This window comes from Perna viridis, chromosome 10, assembly GCF_037379345.1.
Source record: "Perna viridis isolate PV_CMFRI_1.1 ecotype Kerala chromosome 10, ASM3737934v1, whole genome shotgun sequence".
Taxonomy (NCBI): domain Eukaryota; kingdom Metazoa; phylum Mollusca; class Bivalvia; order Mytilida; family Mytilidae; genus Perna; species Perna viridis.
Window position 1 is genome coordinate 10,137,682 of NC_142454.1, and position 19,436 is coordinate 10,157,117.

The 19,436-nt window shown below is 33.4% G+C and overlaps 1 protein-coding gene across 2 annotated transcripts; it reads right to left on the bottom strand.

Annotated features, from left to right (window-relative positions):
* Positions 1-844: 844 nt before the first annotated feature.
* Positions 845-19,424, bottom strand: LOC148604467 (uncharacterized). Of its 2 annotated transcripts, XM_088548103.1 has the most exons (4): positions 19,365-19,424; positions 8,982-9,093; positions 2,618-2,812; positions 845-2,134 (listed from the first exon to the last, which is right to left on the bottom strand). In XM_088548103.1, the coding sequence occupies exons 3-4, from the start codon at positions 2,712-2,714 to the stop codon at positions 906-908; spliced, it is 1,326 nt and encodes a 441-aa protein (XP_088404229.1). In that variant the 5' UTR covers positions 2,715-2,812; positions 8,982-9,093; positions 19,365-19,424; the 3' UTR covers positions 845-905. The 2 variants fall into 2 exon arrangements, with proteins under 2 accessions (XP_088404229.1, XP_088404231.1); XM_088548105.1 differs by lacking the exons at positions 8,982-9,093; positions 19,365-19,424 and having other exon boundaries at positions 2,618-4,159.
* Between the last annotated feature and the right edge of the window lie 12 nt (positions 19,425-19,436).

Below are 19,436 nucleotides of genomic sequence, written 5' to 3' on the forward strand. Positions count from 1 at the left end.
CTTTCCGGTCGTCTGAACTAGGTACGACCCAATAATGGAACACGAATCTGTGGTTCAAGTGGAATGAGCTGCAGAAAGGAAAGCACCTACACATCGACTTGTGATATTTTTTTTTCAAAGTCAGATAAACCTGCGTTTTTATGTAGTGTCAGTCTCTGTTAGAATCAGGCATCGGGTGAACATGGTTTAAAAAACACCCTTTTGAAAGTTTATATTGACTATTTGCAGGACCAAGGAATCAAGGGAAAAAGGATTTTTCATATCACCTTGGTAAACTAAGTTATAATTTCATAGAAATGCACTGAAAATGAGCATTTCAAGGGCAGATAACTCTGTCAAAACCTCATTTCTCTATCATTCTATTGAAAATTTTCTGAGCAAATCCAGTGATGTAGAGATCAAACAATGGTCTTGACAAATAGAGAAAGCATCCTCGAGTGGAATTATATCGTCAGTTCGGTTGGTATTTGACATGCATGTTTCTGATTTTTCCCATTTTGCCTGATTCTTACAAAAAACTTAGGCTTACGTTGCATTTCAAACGGCAAAAATATTTAACTTTTCAACAATTTGTAGGAAAATATTTCAAAAAAATATTCTTATGCACTCGTCGTAAAAGCACCATCAGCACTTATTATAAATATCTGCGCGCTATCGCCAGTGATCTTCAAGTAAACTGTAATAGCGCTAGTATGAACTGACAGTTGATGAAATTTTGGTGTCTTATCTTGTGATCTATTAATTGTACCTAAAGGTAAACTGTTATTTTTTGAACAACAAATCACATGATCAATTGATAAAAGAACATTTGAAGAACAAGAAAATTTATTAAGCATTGAAAATAGTAAACTTCCATTGATTTTCAACGCAATCGCCTACCAATACTACGAATGATTCACGTGTAATCAGACAAATCGCTCTATTTTGTATAAATTTATATTCAAATTATTGAAAGTTGCAATTTCATGGTATACGTTAAAATGACGCTGAAGAATAATACTCAACACAGATTGGTCGAACCTGTGACATTTATGGAGCCTTTGACTACTCCCACAGTACAATACGGCGTCAATGATTGGATGAGACATACAGTTTTCTGTCAAAGCACAGGCTAACCATGGTTGTATCACATATTTCCATGTAAAACTTGTTTTCAAAACTGTAGTGAATCCCGCTTCGAATATTGGAAATTCATATTTACACACAGATTCATTTAATATGTGAAATGTTTCCGATTTTGTGTACATAAATACCCGAAACTCCCGCGGAAGTCTTGAAACCTGTATACCAACATCTTTTACCCTCTTGAAGAAAATATCAGTTTCACTTTTGTTTGTTCTTTGAAAAATGATTGATGAATCAGCCCACATTACCATATTATATTCCAGAAGCATAGTGTATATGATAAGCGGCTTCCAGACATAGTTCTTTAGCACAGAGACGAACTTAGGATACTTATTAAATGCGAACGTACGAATTTCGCAATTGCAGAATTCTTTTATCTTTTCCCTTTGACTTCTTTTCAAGCCTAGATCATAAAATACCAGCTTCATATCTTTATATTTAGATAAAAGATTGATTTGTGCAGATTTTATTTGTTTAACTGTGTTAAAAAAGTATTTGGACGAAGCAGCTGTGACTAGAACAGGAAAAGTTTTATCCGCAGGAGTAACCGTATCGGAAAATTTATTAAAAATTTCTGGATATTTCTTTTTCATGTTAGAAATCACAGAATAGTTTAAGACTAATCTCATATTCTCTTCTATTGATGGTAGAAAACGTTGATTACATTTGAAGTCATTTTTGTAAGGTTTGATATCAAGGTCAGCTATAAGGTTTCTATAATACCGTCCCCATTTCATTTCCTCGCTTTCAGTAGCATTAACATTCGTAACACCTTTGCCAGTTAAGTTGTACCGTCCCAAGTCCAATTTCTCTCTTTCTTCGTCCATGAAATTTTCAACAGCTTTGATAGTAGAGTGTAATGTTCCCCACTTTAAATTCTCGCTTTCTGAAACACGGAATTTAGCAGCCTTTCCATTGAAATCTAATCCGGTAATAGCCAATAACCCAGTTAAGATGAAAATAAATATAAACAAACTTTTCTGTTTCGTTTCAAAAATGTTCCAAAAACCTGAAATGAAATCATAAACAACAGAAGGTTGGAAACTAATAAATGAACATTTAACTCGTCTTTTTCCCCATATTCATGCATTTATTGAACTTTCAGAGATCAATGATCAAATACTGGTCAGTAATAAGACCAGATAAGGTACCCCGGTTTCCAGAATAATGTTCTTCTGACAAGCTTCACAAAGCAGCAGACGTTTGTTTCCTAACTGACAAAGGGTAAAAGTGGTTGTACTTGACACACACATTGAAAAATTATTGAATAAAAATTGGCGAACCAACTTAATTGAAACAGATATAATCCCTACTTATGAACAAACCTAAACGATACAAAACTCGTACACATATTGAACTTGGTTCCAATAAGACATCGACAAATGCAAGCAAATATTGTTAGAATAAAAGTGTGATTGATTGAGTAGCATGGACAAAACTTAGTAAGAGTAACAAAATAACATAACAGTTAAATATCAGAAAAAAAACTTACATGGTCTTCTCATACATCTTATCACCTTTTCTAAGTAGAAATGATTCCTATAAGTTAGTCCATCAAATAGCCAGGTCAAACTTCGTATTAGTACCATTGTATCTCGTATGAAAGTACAATTAACAAGTCGTCGACAGTAAATGAATGTATGAAGTAATAATCTTTCAAATAACTTTTGAGTTTATAACTTCTATTCTGGAATGATATTGGAATTTGTTTGGAAATATCAGGTGTTGATATATTTCAAGACGAACGGAAATACATTGGAATGGCTTAATCCTATCAATAATGTAATAATGTCATCTAATCTTATACTAATTATTGTCGCAAGGTACGTGTCTCTTCCTTTTTGACGATTAATACATTAATAACAACATGTGTGCTACATGATACCCTGTAGTAAACGTTCATGTGTACATTAAATTTACATATATCCTGTAGATGTCAAATTTTCATGACTTATGCGATACCTGACAAAGAAATGGCACGATCGTTCATGTCTATACCACAGTACACGATCTTTAATGTTTATGCCACAGTACACATGAGGATCAAAAACAATGAAGGAGTAATATTGAAAGAGTAATCAAGGGAACAAAGATTCGAACAGAAATCAAAAGAATGTACTCCAAGGATAAAGACTAGACAGGGAAAGCAGACACAAAGTAAAGAACACGAAATAACCAAAATAACACGTACAAAGAAACAGAAGTAAATGAGCCACTCGAACTCCTCCAAACACTGGGAGCATGAACTAGGTGTACCGACTAAGTATTTTTGTTTTATTTACGAAGTAAGCTGATATATATATAAATATATAAAAATAAGAAGGTCTAAAAAATTCCCAACGGTGTGAGAACTGTCAAATTTGCGATGCAAATTTTTGGTCGTTCCCTCCGCGGGGCTCGAACTCGTACCGCTGTGACATCTATAGCACCACTGCACAAAGTCCATCGTCCTATACCACTCGGACAGCTAGGCTACATGAAAATATAGCTTTCGTTGGCCGGGTCATTCCTCCTCGTAGGATTAATCTAGGGCTCTAACTTAGTACACGATGTATGGTAGTTCGGGGCAGTACATCTAGGTGTTATTAGATGTAGGATAGAGGATCAAATTAATGATGCATGTCAAAACAAATCAAAATTATACAAACGTCTCAGAATGTGACGACTCTATTCGCTACACTGCTCCATCGAATCAAATTGATACAGGGAAGATAATGTAAACTTAGAAGGGTCTGAAAAATTCCCAACGATGTTAGAACTGTCAACACCGCCTTCACAAAGTCCAGCGCCTTTGACCACTCGGCCAGCTAGGCTATAAAATATAGCTTTCGCTGGCCGGGCCATTCCTCCTCGTAGGATTAATCGAGGGCTGTAACTTATTTCACGATGTATGGTAGTACGGGACAGTTCATCTAGGTGTTATTATGTAGGATTGAGGATCAAATTAATGGTAGATATCAAAACAAATCAATACAAATATATATATAATAGCTTTACAATGGTATCAGGAAAGCTGCAGTAACACTTAGGGATAAAATGAAAAAATATACCCATATCCAACCGAAAAAAATCGCTTAAATTGAGTATTTATGCTTCAGTAAAAATGGTTTATTTGGTATTTTCTGTTAGATATTATCACAATTAACACTTTTGGGGTTCTTTTGATGAAGATTCTCGTAGTCAGAATTTATCAAAACATGCAAAAAATGGGATTTTCGATTTTTCTGTTAAAAATCACATAAATTTGACTCTACAAGTTATGCTCAACTAAAGCCTTGGCTTATTAAAACGTTACGATACTACATAAATGTGTTTGAAAATACAAAAACTTGTTTGAAGTAAGCTTGAAAAATTCCCCATTACAGGTGAAATGGAAGAAAGCATGAAATTCCGAAAATTCCCTCTTTTATGAAAAAACTCATTATTGTTAAATTGAAACTGGAAATACCCGCCTGAAATGAGCGGATATGTTTGATACATCGATAATTTTATTAATAGTACCCAACATGTCTTTTTTTGCATCGATTATATAATAAAAATTAACATTTTAGTTCATGTTGAGATATTTTTTCCATGGATAGGAGTGACAATTTTTCACCTAATTGGATTTGGAAAAGTTCAAATATATTTTAACTCGGGCTCATTTGAAAGTTTAGACACCTCAAAACCCATAGTGTTACCGCAACTTTCATGGTACCATTGTAAAGCTGAGATTTTCGGCTACGTGATGATACCTAAATCTATTTAGTTTGTTTACGCATGCTGTCCCTGGAAGGCTTATACGCTAAAATAAGTAAGTAACAAAAACTTAGTTTTTTGACCCAGTGGGTTACACATGTAGGCTAATACCGAAAAACAGAATAAGGCTCTCATGGAAATCAGAAGTGCTCGCACTCATACATTTTGCAAGAATAAGACTTTTTAGAAGAATTTTGACACAAACTAATGTGTCACAGCTAGCCACATGATAATTATATTGATAAATTTAGTACATGTACTTCAGTCATTCTTTTTAGACCCTCAAGCAAATTAAAAGTGTGCACACTCATACATTTTGCAAGAATATGACATTTTTAAAGAATTTTGACTCAAAATAATATGTTGCAGCCACCACATAATGGTTATATCGAAAACATTAGCATTTCAGTCATCATTTTTAGACCCTCATGGAAATTAAAAGTGCTCGCACTCATACATTTTGCAAGAATATGACATTTTTGAAGAATTTTAACTCAAATTGATGTGTCAGAGCCACTATATGATAGTTATATTGAAAATGCAGCATTTTAGTCATTAATTTTAGACCCCCCTAGAAATTAAAAGTGTGGGCTCTCATACACATGCAGGAATATGACATTCATGTAGAATTTTGACAGACATATAGGAGTCACAGTCACCCACATGATAGTTGTAAAAATAAGCATTTTAGTCAATAGTTTTAGACCCTCATGAAACAAAAATGACTGCACTCATACATTTTACAGAATTTTTACTGAAATAATGGTGTCACAGTCACTAATATGAAACTAACATTTTAGCTTCTACATTTTCTACATACATGTATAAGACTATGTAGGGAAATTTGAAGTTTTACATGTAGCACTCATATCCGTGGCATTTTGAAGAATTTTGACCGAAATATTTAGGTATCAGTCACCCATTTAATGCAAAATTGTCAATTGTAACATTTTTTAGAATGACTTTTGACCCTTATGTTATTAAAAGTAGCTTTCACTCAAGAAGTACTTTGTCAATCTTGAACTTCGCGAGAATTACCGAACATCTGAAAGTTATCTGTTATGACTTTTACACTTAGAACAGAAACATAGACTTACACTTTTATAATTAAATAATATGATGTAATTAATATCACAGGTGTACGATATGACAGAATGTAAAAAAATTATACAAGTAAAAAAAAGATAATTTTTGGACGTTGAGTGACTGGACCGTGATCGACGAAAATTGGAACTTGAACAACGATCGAGGGATTGTGGGATGATGATCACGACGAGCTCTCTATATATATTAGGAAATTCAATGTAAATTTTGAAATCAAGATTTGTTTCCTAATCGGGTTAGCTAATTTACATTAGTCACACAGTTTCATTTATTAATCGCGGACTTCCTGTTCTAAATTTCGTCACACAGAATAGAAAGATTTAGTGTCAGGAACTGTCCAGAGGTATGACATTTTAGAACAGCTTTTCGCATTTTTTTTGTCACGACCCAGGACTGTTTCTGTCAGGATCTGTCAAAGAATAGGGCAAAATGTGTCCTGACCCAGGACAGCCTCTGTCAGACCCTGTCAGGAACTGTCAGGATGTCTGTTCTATCTACTGTCGTAGAACAGAAATCCTGACAGATTATGACAGAATTTAAGAGAGGTTAGAAGTGATCGCAACAGTAGGGGATGAACGGTGGCCCATCCTAGCCCATTGACTAAACCCTTCTATTTCACAGTTCAGGTAAGCGATAAACATTTTGACTCGAATTATAAGTAAAAGGATTAAACACTGTTTTCCAGGACTTATCATTGTTAAAATGGAACAATTTTCTCACAGATCTAAAAGTCCTTGTTTTTGGTTTGTGAGTCGAAGGTCCGATTTTTTCGCATAGTTAAATTCTGGAAAATAAGGCTAATATTAACATAAGATAAGATAAAATAACAAGATTACCAAACATTTATCCGATCCATAATTAAGTCAAGTCCAAAGTAAATCTGACAAAACTGATATTACACCAACGGAGTAGCGAGCCAAGCTCTTCCATTGCGGCGTGAATTTACCGGTAGTAATTAAATATAATTGAGTGCTATGATGTCATATTCGGTAAATCAGTGGTCACATCAGCACAAAGAATATTTTACAAAAAGAAATCATTACTCATTGTTTTAGAGGAAACCAAGAACTGATATTTGAAAAAAAAAGATTGTGGTAAGAGCCCTTTTAAGACAAAATTCCTGATACCCCTAATTTAGGTGTCTACTATGTAGATATGTATGGCTTTTAAGGAAGCAAGAGTAGTTAGTACTTGCTCTAGCATAGCAAATCAAATGTGAAATATTAACACCACATGCAGGAGATGAAAGTATATTGATGAACAGGTAGAGGAAAGTTATAATTTCAAAACGTCTCTTTTATTATCATAAATCGTACTAGTATTGACATTACTAATATTGTCGTATTCGAGATGTAGGTCCTAAAAGATGCCGAACAAGCTTTTCCTGTAGTCTTCTTTATCTAGATATATTGAAGGTACATCTACCAAAAAGGGTTCTTAATGAACAATACATCATCAATATATCTGTAAGTGTATTTAAAGGCTTTAGCATCTTTTTTATTTTTATTTTTACGAGAAATTTAGTCGAACTTTTGAAACGTATTTGTCCAAAGCTTATCGAAATTCAAAGTTCTTTAATACATAAGTTTAGTCCTAAACAATTACACATTGAATAGTTATCTTACTAACACGAATAAAAATTAATTTATTTCGACTGTCGAACCAGTATTTCCTTTTATTTTTTTTTATAAAGATATAAGCTAAAATGTTTATCGAATTATTACAATTTTATCTCTGAACATAATGGGACTTATTACACTGAGGTCAGACCTTTCCAATGTCCGGAATTTTTTCAATTGAATGTTAGGGAAATGAGGTTTTTGAAATGTTCATTTTCAGTGCATTTCAATGAAATTTTAACTCAATTTACCAATGTGATATGACACATCTTGTGTTTTTTCCTTGATTCTGATAGTGGAAAAAGTCAAATTAAACTGTTAAAAAGGTGTTTTTTTTTCATACCAAGTTTCAAATACTGCCTGATTCTTACAGAGACTAACACTAATAGGTGGAACATCGCTATGTAAGTTTTAAAAAAATACAAATTCTTGTTTTAGATCTTCAAAACTTCGGTCGAATTTTCAGGCTGCTAGACATGGACGCTTTTTGCTTTTTTTTTAATATCACAAATTAAATGTGATTTAATCGCCAAAATAAGACTAATATCAATCAAATGGCTAGTTTATAAATGTAATTGCACAACTGAATTGTGCATTCTTATCATAAAAATATTGCATTTATTGCCAAAAGGCAACGTTTATAATAGTTACGTCCAGATCTAGGTATGACATTGACCATTTATGGCTGTCACTTAATGTTATAAATATACAATAAATTCTGTCTTAACCAAACCCAGAAAACCCGTCCAACCCAGACAATTGAAGACATCTATTTATTTCAATTTAAATGTGTTTTGAACCTTTGTAAACCAAAACCCTATCTAAACCAAGTCAATTTTAAAGTCAAAATTTGGAACGGTGAAGATAAATAAAATTTTGGGACTAACTTTTATCGGGATTGTTTGTAAATATTTTAATATTGCTCGGAATTAAAGTTATGAATGACATATATTATAGTATTATTGCGTAAAGTTTTCCATATTGGCTTAGTTATTGGTCCGAGCTAGCCGTATTGGACCGAGGCGTAGCCGAAGTCCAATATTTCTAGCCGAGGACCAAAACTCAGCAAATATGAAAAACCTAACGCAATTATACCTTTATATACTAACTAGTCCAATACGCTAGGCCAATATGGGTTTTAAAGAGTCCAATATTACGTATTGGACGGCTAAATCTCGTATTGGACGGCTATTTCCCGTATTGGCAGTTTTGATCATATATAGGCCAATATTCAAACATTAGTCAATAAACTCTTTTATTGTGGGATAAATAACTGCAGGACTAGCTGAAAGAGTAATCAAGGGAACCAAGTTTACAGCGGTAATCAAAATGAAAATAGCAGCTAATTAAGTATTTTGCATTCAAGATATGTTAAAAAATATATTTATAGCTTACATATAGGTAATTGATCGAAATTATTGCTCAACTCAGCATAACATCATATTATCTGCCAAAGGACAAAGTTTCCATACACATGTCCAGATTGACCAAGTATGCCAGGTGACCACTAGTGGTGAAGGATAAAAAAAGGATAAATATTTATAAATATTTACGAAAAGTATAGTCATATTTTAAAAGTAATACACTATGTAGATGTAACAGACGTTGCCAAATGCAATTTTCAAAACAATATTAGCCCACAGAAAGAATGCCAATCCTTGTTTCAGACATCTCATTTATAGATTTATAATGAATAGTGTCACATAATGAATAAAATTTATTAAAATGATGCTTAATTTTTCCATAATGTTGTTGAGAGTCTTGCAAAAGTGATTATTAATAGGAATCAAAATAGAAATTTTCCGGTTATAGATTTTAAAAGAGAAAGTACTAATAAGAAAATTCTGTATTTGTTACATGTAATTAATTATAGATGATTCAGGTTTTATCTTTACAGATTTTGAGTGTTTTACAAAAACTAATATGCCACCGGCATCTATATAATAACGATTTTTTATAAACAATTTAAACTCTTCATCATTTGTAATAGCTTTGAGAAAAGTGTCTATTTTAGTGATGGCTTTGGAAAAATGAACGAATATGTTACAGTTTTAATAGTAGTTCATGGGCTTGGAGGGTCCAGCGAGGACCACAACTCATCAACTTTATGACGAGTTTCATGTGCCTTTATAATTCCAATTAAGGAAACACTTAGTCGCCAAAGAATGTTTTTGGATTCTTGGAATGTTTAATGTTTCTCATGAAAAACTGTGCATACACGTAATTTTACCCCTCCCCAAACAAGAAACAAACAAGCAAAACAAAACCAAACCAAACTAATAAGAAAAACAACCTTTTGATAAATATTAAAATTATAACTGGAAACTAGGCGAGTACAGCATTTAAATAGCAGTCTTTCTAACAATCAGTCAGGAGGTGATTCATGCATGTCAAAACAAAAACCCATCAACTTTACTTTTATTTCCTATGCATAATCAGTCTTAGTTTTTCATATTGATGTTTTGATGGAGATAAAAATTTATATGGATTGTACATGAAAACAGCAAGAAACTTTGCAAGAGTTCTTGACTTGCTATAATTTGGTTGATTTTAGTGCGGAATGAAAGTGTGATTTTCTCAAAAGTGTAGATCTGAATACAGAAAAGACTAATATAACCCTAAAATATAGCATTTAAAGAACGAAAAAATCTTGTTTGTTCAGTGGGTTTCTCCTTACCATGAATCGCTTGTACCACAGACAATGTCTGAATTTTAAATAAGACCCGGATGAATCAAACACATTGTCTACTTTATATGACAAATATGTTGTACTAGCAAACATAGCCCAGAACAACATTTTTTTTTTCTGCAAAACACATTACATCCAGTGTTAATCATCAGAGGTTGACGTATAGAATAACAGCAGCAATAAGGCATATACTGCTACCACACTCCCCAAAGAAGAGATGGTGGAAATCCATAAATCTTTATTATCCTTATTTGGTCTTTCTATCAAAGACGTGATCTATCGTCTATGCACTGGATTCATAAACTTCACAATAATCCATACAAACACCGTTACATAGCTGAGTCTGCAAAATGTACCACCAGACCGCTTTCAAAATGTCTAGTTTCTACTCACAGCTGTATAAGATGACATTCCGTCATACCACAACAGATGTTACTCCCGTAATGGTATTAACTCAATGTGGATCCTGAAAAATTCGTAAGATCTTCTAGAAACCCTCAATTGAATATTATTTTTAGAATACTAAAGCATTAAACCTAGGACTTTTCAACTCTATATACTTCTATTCCCCATACTCAGTTGACATCCCGACTCAAAAACATTATGCATCGTTGCCACCCCCAAAAAGACGGTCGTCATCATGAACTCGTGGATCGTTACGATGTATCTGCACCATGAGAACCGATTTGTTCAACGTGTCATAGTTTTTCTTACTCTTTTGTTTTCCCTGGACTTGACTTTTTATGAGTACGCTTTCCCTACTGGTGCACCTGGTCATGCTCCAAGGTGTTAGTGGAGTCCGAGTTGCTCATTTACTTTCGTTGCTTTGTATGTACTATTTTGGTTATTTCATGTCCTTTGTATTGTGTGCCTGTTTTCCATGTCTTGTCTTTGTTTCTGGATTACATTCTTTTGATTTCCGTCAGGATCTTGTTTCCCCTATTTGCTCTTACAGTATTGAAAAATAACTATAATTTACAGCACTTACAGTACTGAAAAATGTTGGAAATTCAAAGCACTGTAAAAATGCAGAAAAGGCAAGTAATGAAATAACCATGAAGATATTCTTGACTGAAAAGTTTTGTGAAAGCAATGTACTGATTTTGTAGCGGCATTAAACGTACATAAAATATGTAGTTCCTGGTAGTATATTACTCCTAAACTCATTGACTACACTTTACCAGTATGTCTTACTTTATTACAACTGAAAAACTTTTGACATTGTCATTCAAGTTTGAATAGGTATCAATTATAACCATTTTTACATAATTTACACAAAAATTGACAGCTATTCAAATTTTAAAGACAATGTCCAAAAGATCACGAAGGTATTCTTTGTAATAGTCAGACAAATTGGTATAATAAATGGCAAATTTCTACTTAGACAGGAATTTTATTTAAAACGCTCAATTGCATACCTAGATTTCTTTTGTAATCGTTATCACTATTTCTGCTAAAAATTATAGAACTTAAAACGAATTTTTAGATACACACCTTCCACATGTAAGTGGATACCATCATCCTACGTCAATTTTGAAAGCATCATTGTGAGGCATCTAGCTGTTGCGTTTTATTTGTTGCTAATTGTGTTTTATTTATCATTGACTTTGTCCTTGTCTACTAATGTTTGTTTGTTTGTTTGTTTGTTTGATGAAACTGTGCTGTCATGCATTAAATCGTTCTATAAAACACCTTTCCTGCTATTCAAATCAAAATATCCTACTCATCGACCCAGAAACTGGTGCACACCGCCATTTAATGTTTACAAGCCCGATGTTACACTTTTAATTGTATATAAAGTGATTTTGTCGCACAAATTGTTATCAACTTTCCTGCTGTTTGTGACGAGTTGGTACATAAACCACTTAATTCTTTAGAATTTAAATCATACACTGTTTAATTTAATTTGCCAAGCATTAATTTAAAGACGTGATCTATCGTCTATGCACTGGATTCATAAACTTCACAATAATCCATACAAACACCGTTACATAGCTGAGTCTGCAAAATGTACCACCAGACCGCTTTCAAAATGTCTAGTTTCTACTCACAGCTGTATAAGATGACATTCCGTCATACCACAACAGATGTTACTCCCGTAATGGTATTAACTCAATGTGGATCCTGAAAAATTCGTAAGATCTTCTAGAAACCCTCAATTGAATATTATTTTTAGAATACTAAAGCATTAAACCTAGGACTTTTCAACTCTATATACTTCTATTCCCCATACTCAGTTGACATCCCGACTCAAAAACATTATGCATCGTTGCCACCCCCAAAAAGACGGTCGTCATCATGAACTCGTGGATCGTTACGATGTATCTGCACCATGAGAACCGATTTGTTCAACGTGTCATAGTTTTTCTTACTCTTTTGTTTTCCCTGGACTTGACTTTTTATGAGTACGCTTTCCCTACTGGTGCACCTGGTCATGCTCCAAGGTGTTAGTGGAGTCCGAGTTGCTCATTTACTTTCGTTGCTTTGTATGTACTATTTTGGTTATTTCATGTCCTTTGTATTGTGTGCCTGTTTTCCATGTCTTGTCTTTGTTTCTGGATTACATTCTTTTGATTTCCGTCAGGATCTTGTTTCCCCTATTTGCTCTTACAGTATTGAAAAATAACTATAATTTACAGCACTTACAGTACTGAAAAATGTTGGAAATTCAAAGCACTGTAAAAATGCAGAAAAGGCAAGTAATGAAATAACCATGAAGATATTCTTGACTGAAAAGTTTTGTGAAAGCAATGTACTGATTTTGTAGCGGCATTAAACGTACATAAAATATGTAGTTCCTGGTAGTATATTACTCCTAAACTCATTGACTACACTTTACCAGTATGTCTTACTTTATTACAACTGAAAAACTTTTGACATTGTCATTCAAGTTTGAATAGGTATCAATTATAACCATTTTTACATAATTTACACAAAAATTGACAGCTATTCAAATTTTAAAGACAATGTCCAAAAGATCACGAAGGTATTCTTTGTAATAGTCAGACAAATTGGTATAATAAATGGCAAATTTCTACTTAGACAGGAATTTTATTTAAAACGCTCAATTGCATACCTAGATTTCTTTTGAAATCGTTATCACTATTTCTGCTAAAAATTATAGAACTTAAAACGAATTTTTAGATACACACCTTCCACATGTAAGTGGATACCATCATCCTACGTCAATTTTGAAAGCATCATTGTGAGGCATCTAGCTGTTGCGTTTTATTTGTTGCTAATTGTGTATTATTTATCATTGACTTTGTCCTTGTCTACTAATGTTTGTTTGTCTGTTTGATGAAACTGTGCTGTCATGCATTAATTCGTTCAATAAAACACCTTTCCTGCTATTCAAATCAAAATATCCTACTCATCGACCCAGAATCTGGTGCACACCGCCATTTAATGTTTACAAGCCCGATGTTACACTTTTAATTGTATATAAAGTGATTTTGTCGCACAAATTGTTATCAACTTTCCTGCTGTTTGTGACGAGTTGGTACATAAACCACTTAATTCTTTAGAATTTAAATCATACACTGTTTAATTTAATTTGCCAAGCTTTAATTTATTTTGTAAGCTGAAAACCAAAATAAAAAAAATCAAAAGTTTATTCAATTGTGTAATATTATTATTAAATTCTCATGATATATGCGAAAAAAAAATCAATAAATCGATGTTGAATCATTAATTATAAGTGCAATCGTTTATCACAGCTGATACTCTACAAAACCAGTACCTCTAAATATTTGACAAAATTTCAATTTATATTTTCGACATAACATTTTTTCATATTTTATAAAATATATAAAAATCCCCCGAAACGCGTACGCTAAAACTTATATAAAAATTGTACGATTTTTTGTAAATCATTGGCTTTGTATTTCATTTACATGCGGCTAAGATAACGTAATTTTTTATTACATTACAGGGGAAAGTTTTTGACATGGCTAGGACAATTTGTTCAATAAAACTGATTTTTAAATTGATGATGTTTATCGTATGGTTTTACATAACTTCAAAAGCTGTTGTGAATTTTAATATTACAGAAAGAGTAATCAAGGGAACCAAGGTTATAGCGGTAATCAAAAGAATGTAATCCAGGGACAAAGACCAGACATGGAAAACAGACATACACAACAAAGAACATAAAGTAAATAAAATCATACATAAAAAGTAACAAAAGTAAATGAGCAACTCAGACTCCACTAAAAACTGGGAGCATGGACCAGGTGCACCGGTAGGGTAAGCGTCCTCTGCTTTTCTAGAAACACCCGCCGAGTTGCTCATAAAAAGTCAAGTCCGGGGTAGACAAACGAGGAAAGGAAAACTATGACCCGTTGAATAAATCAGTTCCCATGGTACTGATGGATACACCATAACGATTCACGTGTTCATGATAACGACCATAAAACTTCTTAGTGATGACTTCAATCTTGTAGCAACATAACCCTGCTCCAGAAGCCTATTTGTTAGAGTTCTAGCGCGATACAAAAAGTCTGCATAGTTTCGGCAAGCTCTGGCATAACGTATGAGTTGTGATATGAACACTCCATACGCAGGAGCCGAAGGGATGTTGCCACAGATGAAAGGAAAGTTAACAATTCTGAATGAAAAGTCATCACGTTTATCGTAAAGTTTGGTCAATAGTTTTCCTTTACCATCGATTTCTAAGTGTAGGTCAAGATATGAGGCTGACTTCACAGTGTCTGTAGTATCCTTTACCTCAAGTTCTTTTGGGTAGATGCGATGTATCAAATCCCCGAAATTAGGATTGTTTAAAGATGATTCGTCATCTATATAGCGGAAACTGAGATTGAAGGATCTAGCCAAACGATATTCTTTCTTGCTGATCAGATCAGCTATAAAGTCAACCTCATAAGAGTGAAGGAATAGGTCAGCAAGTAAAGGAGCACAATTTGTTCCCATTGGAATGCCGACCGTTTGTTGAAGGACACGTCCACCACACTGGACAAATATGTTGTCGATTAAAAATTCCAGCATTTTGTAAACATCTTCCTCTGTATATTTGGAAGATGATTTGGAATAATTTCTTACAAAGGATAAGGAATCTCTACCAAGAACTATATATTTGTATCTAGGTGTACCATCTTTTTTGGAAAAACAACGATGTATAATGTTTTTAAGTCGGGATTTTTTAAGTATGGGGAATAGAAGTATACAGTGTTGAAAAATCATAGGTTAATGCTATTATATTCAGATAATAGTCTTGAACTGATTGTCTCCAAAAGATCTTTCGAATTTTTCAGGATCCACATTGAAATAATACCACTACGGGAGTAACAAGTATTGTGGTAGGACTGTAGACCCTCATTGACAGTTGTGAGTATAGAAGTTAAAAGTTTTGAAAGAGGTTTGATGGTACATTTTGCAGATCCAGTTTTGAAACGTTGTTTGTATGGATCTTGTGTAGTTTAGGAATCCAGTACATAGACAGTAAATCACAGTCATCGTCCTTGGTAGAGAGACCAAAAGAGAATAGCACAGATTTATGGTTTTCCGCAATCTCTTTTTTGGAGAGAGTGGTAGCAGTGTAGGTCTTATCACTGCTATTATTTTCTACGTCTACCTCTGATAATAAACATTGGATATAAAACGTTTTGCAGACAAAAACAATGTTGTTTTGGGCTTTGTCTGCTGGTACGACAACATATTTGCCATGTATAGTAGACAATGTTTTTGCTTCATCGGGGTCTTTGAAAACTGATGTCTTGACACTCATTGACCTACTTAAAACTTTCATTCGTTCCAAAATTAAAGACATCACGGCCTTTAACCACTCTGATAGAGAATCAATGTCTTCTTGTTCTCGTTTTATCCATTTCTTGCATAGTCCTCGACGGCATCCATAAGAACTTTAAAGTTATAATTCCAATTTATGGAGCGTGGTTCACAGTACTTGGGACCTATAGAAAGGATATTACGCAGAGATTCGTTTTCGATAATGGTTAAATCTCCCGTAACGACGTGACCAGAAGGACCGTATTTGAATGTAGAGGTTTTGCAAGAACAGTCAGGTGGTTTAGCCTTGAAGTCCTCAATCTCAAGATTCTGCAATAGCCTTTTATAATTGAAAATTTTGGATGCGATGGGTGAAGTATAGAAATATGAAATAATTGGTATGGATTTGTCTTTGAAATATGGGGGAATTTTTTTGGTACCGTTTTTGTGATGGAGTATGTTAGCCAAATTAATTGCATCTATACCTAAATACACAAACGGTAGTGGAAGAAATGATCGTTTTTCTTCATCTTGACTTTTCACACAAACTGGTTTAAAGAGTCTGTGGAAACCAATATCCAAAATGATGGCAACAAGTCTGTATAATGATGAGGTGGGGTCAGAAACAGGAGTGTCAAGACTTGTTTTGTAAAGGGAGTGTAGTAGAGTGAGAGGTATAGAATAAAGTTTGGTTCTAACGTGATGAAGTCCAGGAATCGAAATGGGGACAATAATATAGAAACATTATATCTGATCTTAACATAAAACCCTACAAGTATCATTTCAACAAAACGTGTAATCAACATTTTCTACCTACAATAGAGGATAACATGAGATTTGTGTCAAATTATTTTGTCATTCATAAAATGAAAAAGAGGTTTCCGTCAATATGTTTGAGGAGCCAATTTTTCCAAGTAAAGCAGAATACCCTGTTTTAGATACAGCTGCTTCGTCCAATCATTTCGCAGGGGCAGCGAAGATGATAAAAAGCGCACAAACACATCTCATATCGAACTATAGAGAAATGAAGCTAGAGTTCTATGAATTAGGCTTGAAAAAAGTACAGAGAGAAGAATTAAAAGCATTCTGCAACTGTGAAATTCGTACGTTCGTATTAAAAAAATATCCAAAGTTCGACTCTATTTTACGAAACTACGTACGGAAGCCTCTGTTTATATATACCATGCTTAAAGAATATAATTTTGTAATGTGGGCAGATTCATCAGTGATTTTTCATGGAACAAAATAATCAACAGATATTTTCTTTAAGATGTTGATGTATTAGTTCAAAAGCTTGGCTGTGAATGTCGTTCTTTTACGCACACTAAATCTCAAACTTTTCACTTATTGGGTGAATCAGTGTGTAAATTTGAATTTTTTCAACTTGAAGCTACTTTCATAACAATATGGAAAACAGCTTTTACATGGAAGTTTGTCATACAACCATGGATAGCATGTGCTTTGTCAGAAAACTGTATGTCTCATTCTAACCCAAATGCTGTTTTGTATTGTGGACGGAGTCAGAGACTACATCAATGTCACAGATTCGACAAATCTGTAGTGAGTATAATTCTTCAGCGGCATTTTAACATGTACTACGACGTTGTCACTTTGAATAGACTACCAAAAAATCATAAAATAGTTCGAGGTCCTTAACAACAAAGAAAAGATTTTCAGTTCGGTAAAAACAACTATCCATACGTCTTCTAGGAAAACAAAATACTGAAAGCCCTTGCATTCAATATTTTGTTTAACTGAATTAATATGTGACTACCAAGGTTATGTTACAAATATGTCCATGTGTGAGTACGTGTGTGTGTCTGTGTTAATGATATTTTAATTGCTTCAATTGATAATCTTAATGAAAATAAATAGATAAAGTATGTTTTGATCATTTTTACTGAATCAAGAATTTGTATACCCTACCGGTGCACCTGGTCCATGCTCCCAGTTTTTAGTGGAGTCCGAGATGCTCATTTACTTTTGTTACTTTGTATGTATGATTTTAGTTACTTTATGTTCTTTGTTGTGTATGTCTGTTTTCCATGTCTGGTCTTTGTCCCTGGATTGCATTCTTTTGATTACCGCTATAACCTTCATTTCTCTTTTTAATAATTTAAGTATTATTACCATAAAAAACATAAGCAACATGATAAAAAAACCTTTAAGCCAAACCGTTAAAGTAAATTATGGAACGTTCTTGACGTAAAAGAGAGCTTATTTACAATTATTGAATTACGTAATACTAATTAGTAACTATTTCCATAAAATTCGGCAATATCTTATTATGTCCTGACTTTCATCATAGTGGTGGATCAAGAAATAAATCGAAATTAAGAGTGCATAAAAGCAATATAAATAATGAAAAACGCGATTTGGCAAACAACCATGAAAATTTCAATGCAGTAAATTCAAATTTAAATTTGATACGACTTAAAATTAATATTGTTCACTGAAATCAGCATTTGTTTCCTTTTTGTTTCCAATATCTTCACGAAATACAACCAGGGCCTCTGAGATTCACAACGATTCGATAATATCCTAAACGAGATGCTATTTTCACTTCAAAGATTTACCCTCAATCTAATCGCTCTTCGATCAACGTAACACTGTCCCATCTTGGTCAACACCACTTTGAACCTAAATGACCTGTATCCAAATCTCCACTTAACTACAAAGTGATGACTGATCGGTTTCTTCTCGGCAACGCATGATGCAAGATTTCATGCAAACAAATGATTCGAATCTGATGTATATTTTAATCTCCAAATAAAACAGCACAAACAAAGTTATTTTTTTTTATTATTTAATTCTAATTTCAAGAACTTCCTAGAGAGAAGGAGGGGCAATGCTATGAATAGTGTCATCAAATGAAAACAAGATTGTATAGTGCTTATGTATATGGATCACAACAGTATATAAAACTTTTCGTTACTATTGTTACTAAGCTTGACCATGTGGATCACAACTAAGAACAGTGGCAACAATGAACACTTCAAGTAATTCACCAGATTACTGCATGTACGAGTAATTAACCAATGCCATTCACAAAAGAGGTTTTACATTTACAATTATCAGTATCCATTGTGTAAAAAATAAATTCTTTGGACGTGGCAAGCCATATCCACGTTGCAAAACGTTATGTAAATCTTTAAATGATCTAGATAAACGTTCTATAAATAGAATAAAGATGAATAAATGAATATGAATAAAGATGATTCAATTTTTTCAGTGAAATCGTACACCCTTTTTTGCAAATGTAAAAGAAATTAACATCAATTTGGTAAACTCGGCTATTCTTGTTAAGTCTGTACCTTAAATCTACTTAGTTATTACATATATACCTTGCTCAATAAGATTTATTCTCCTTTGTAGGTTCACACATCATGCATAAGAAGCTCATCGATTAAATGTCA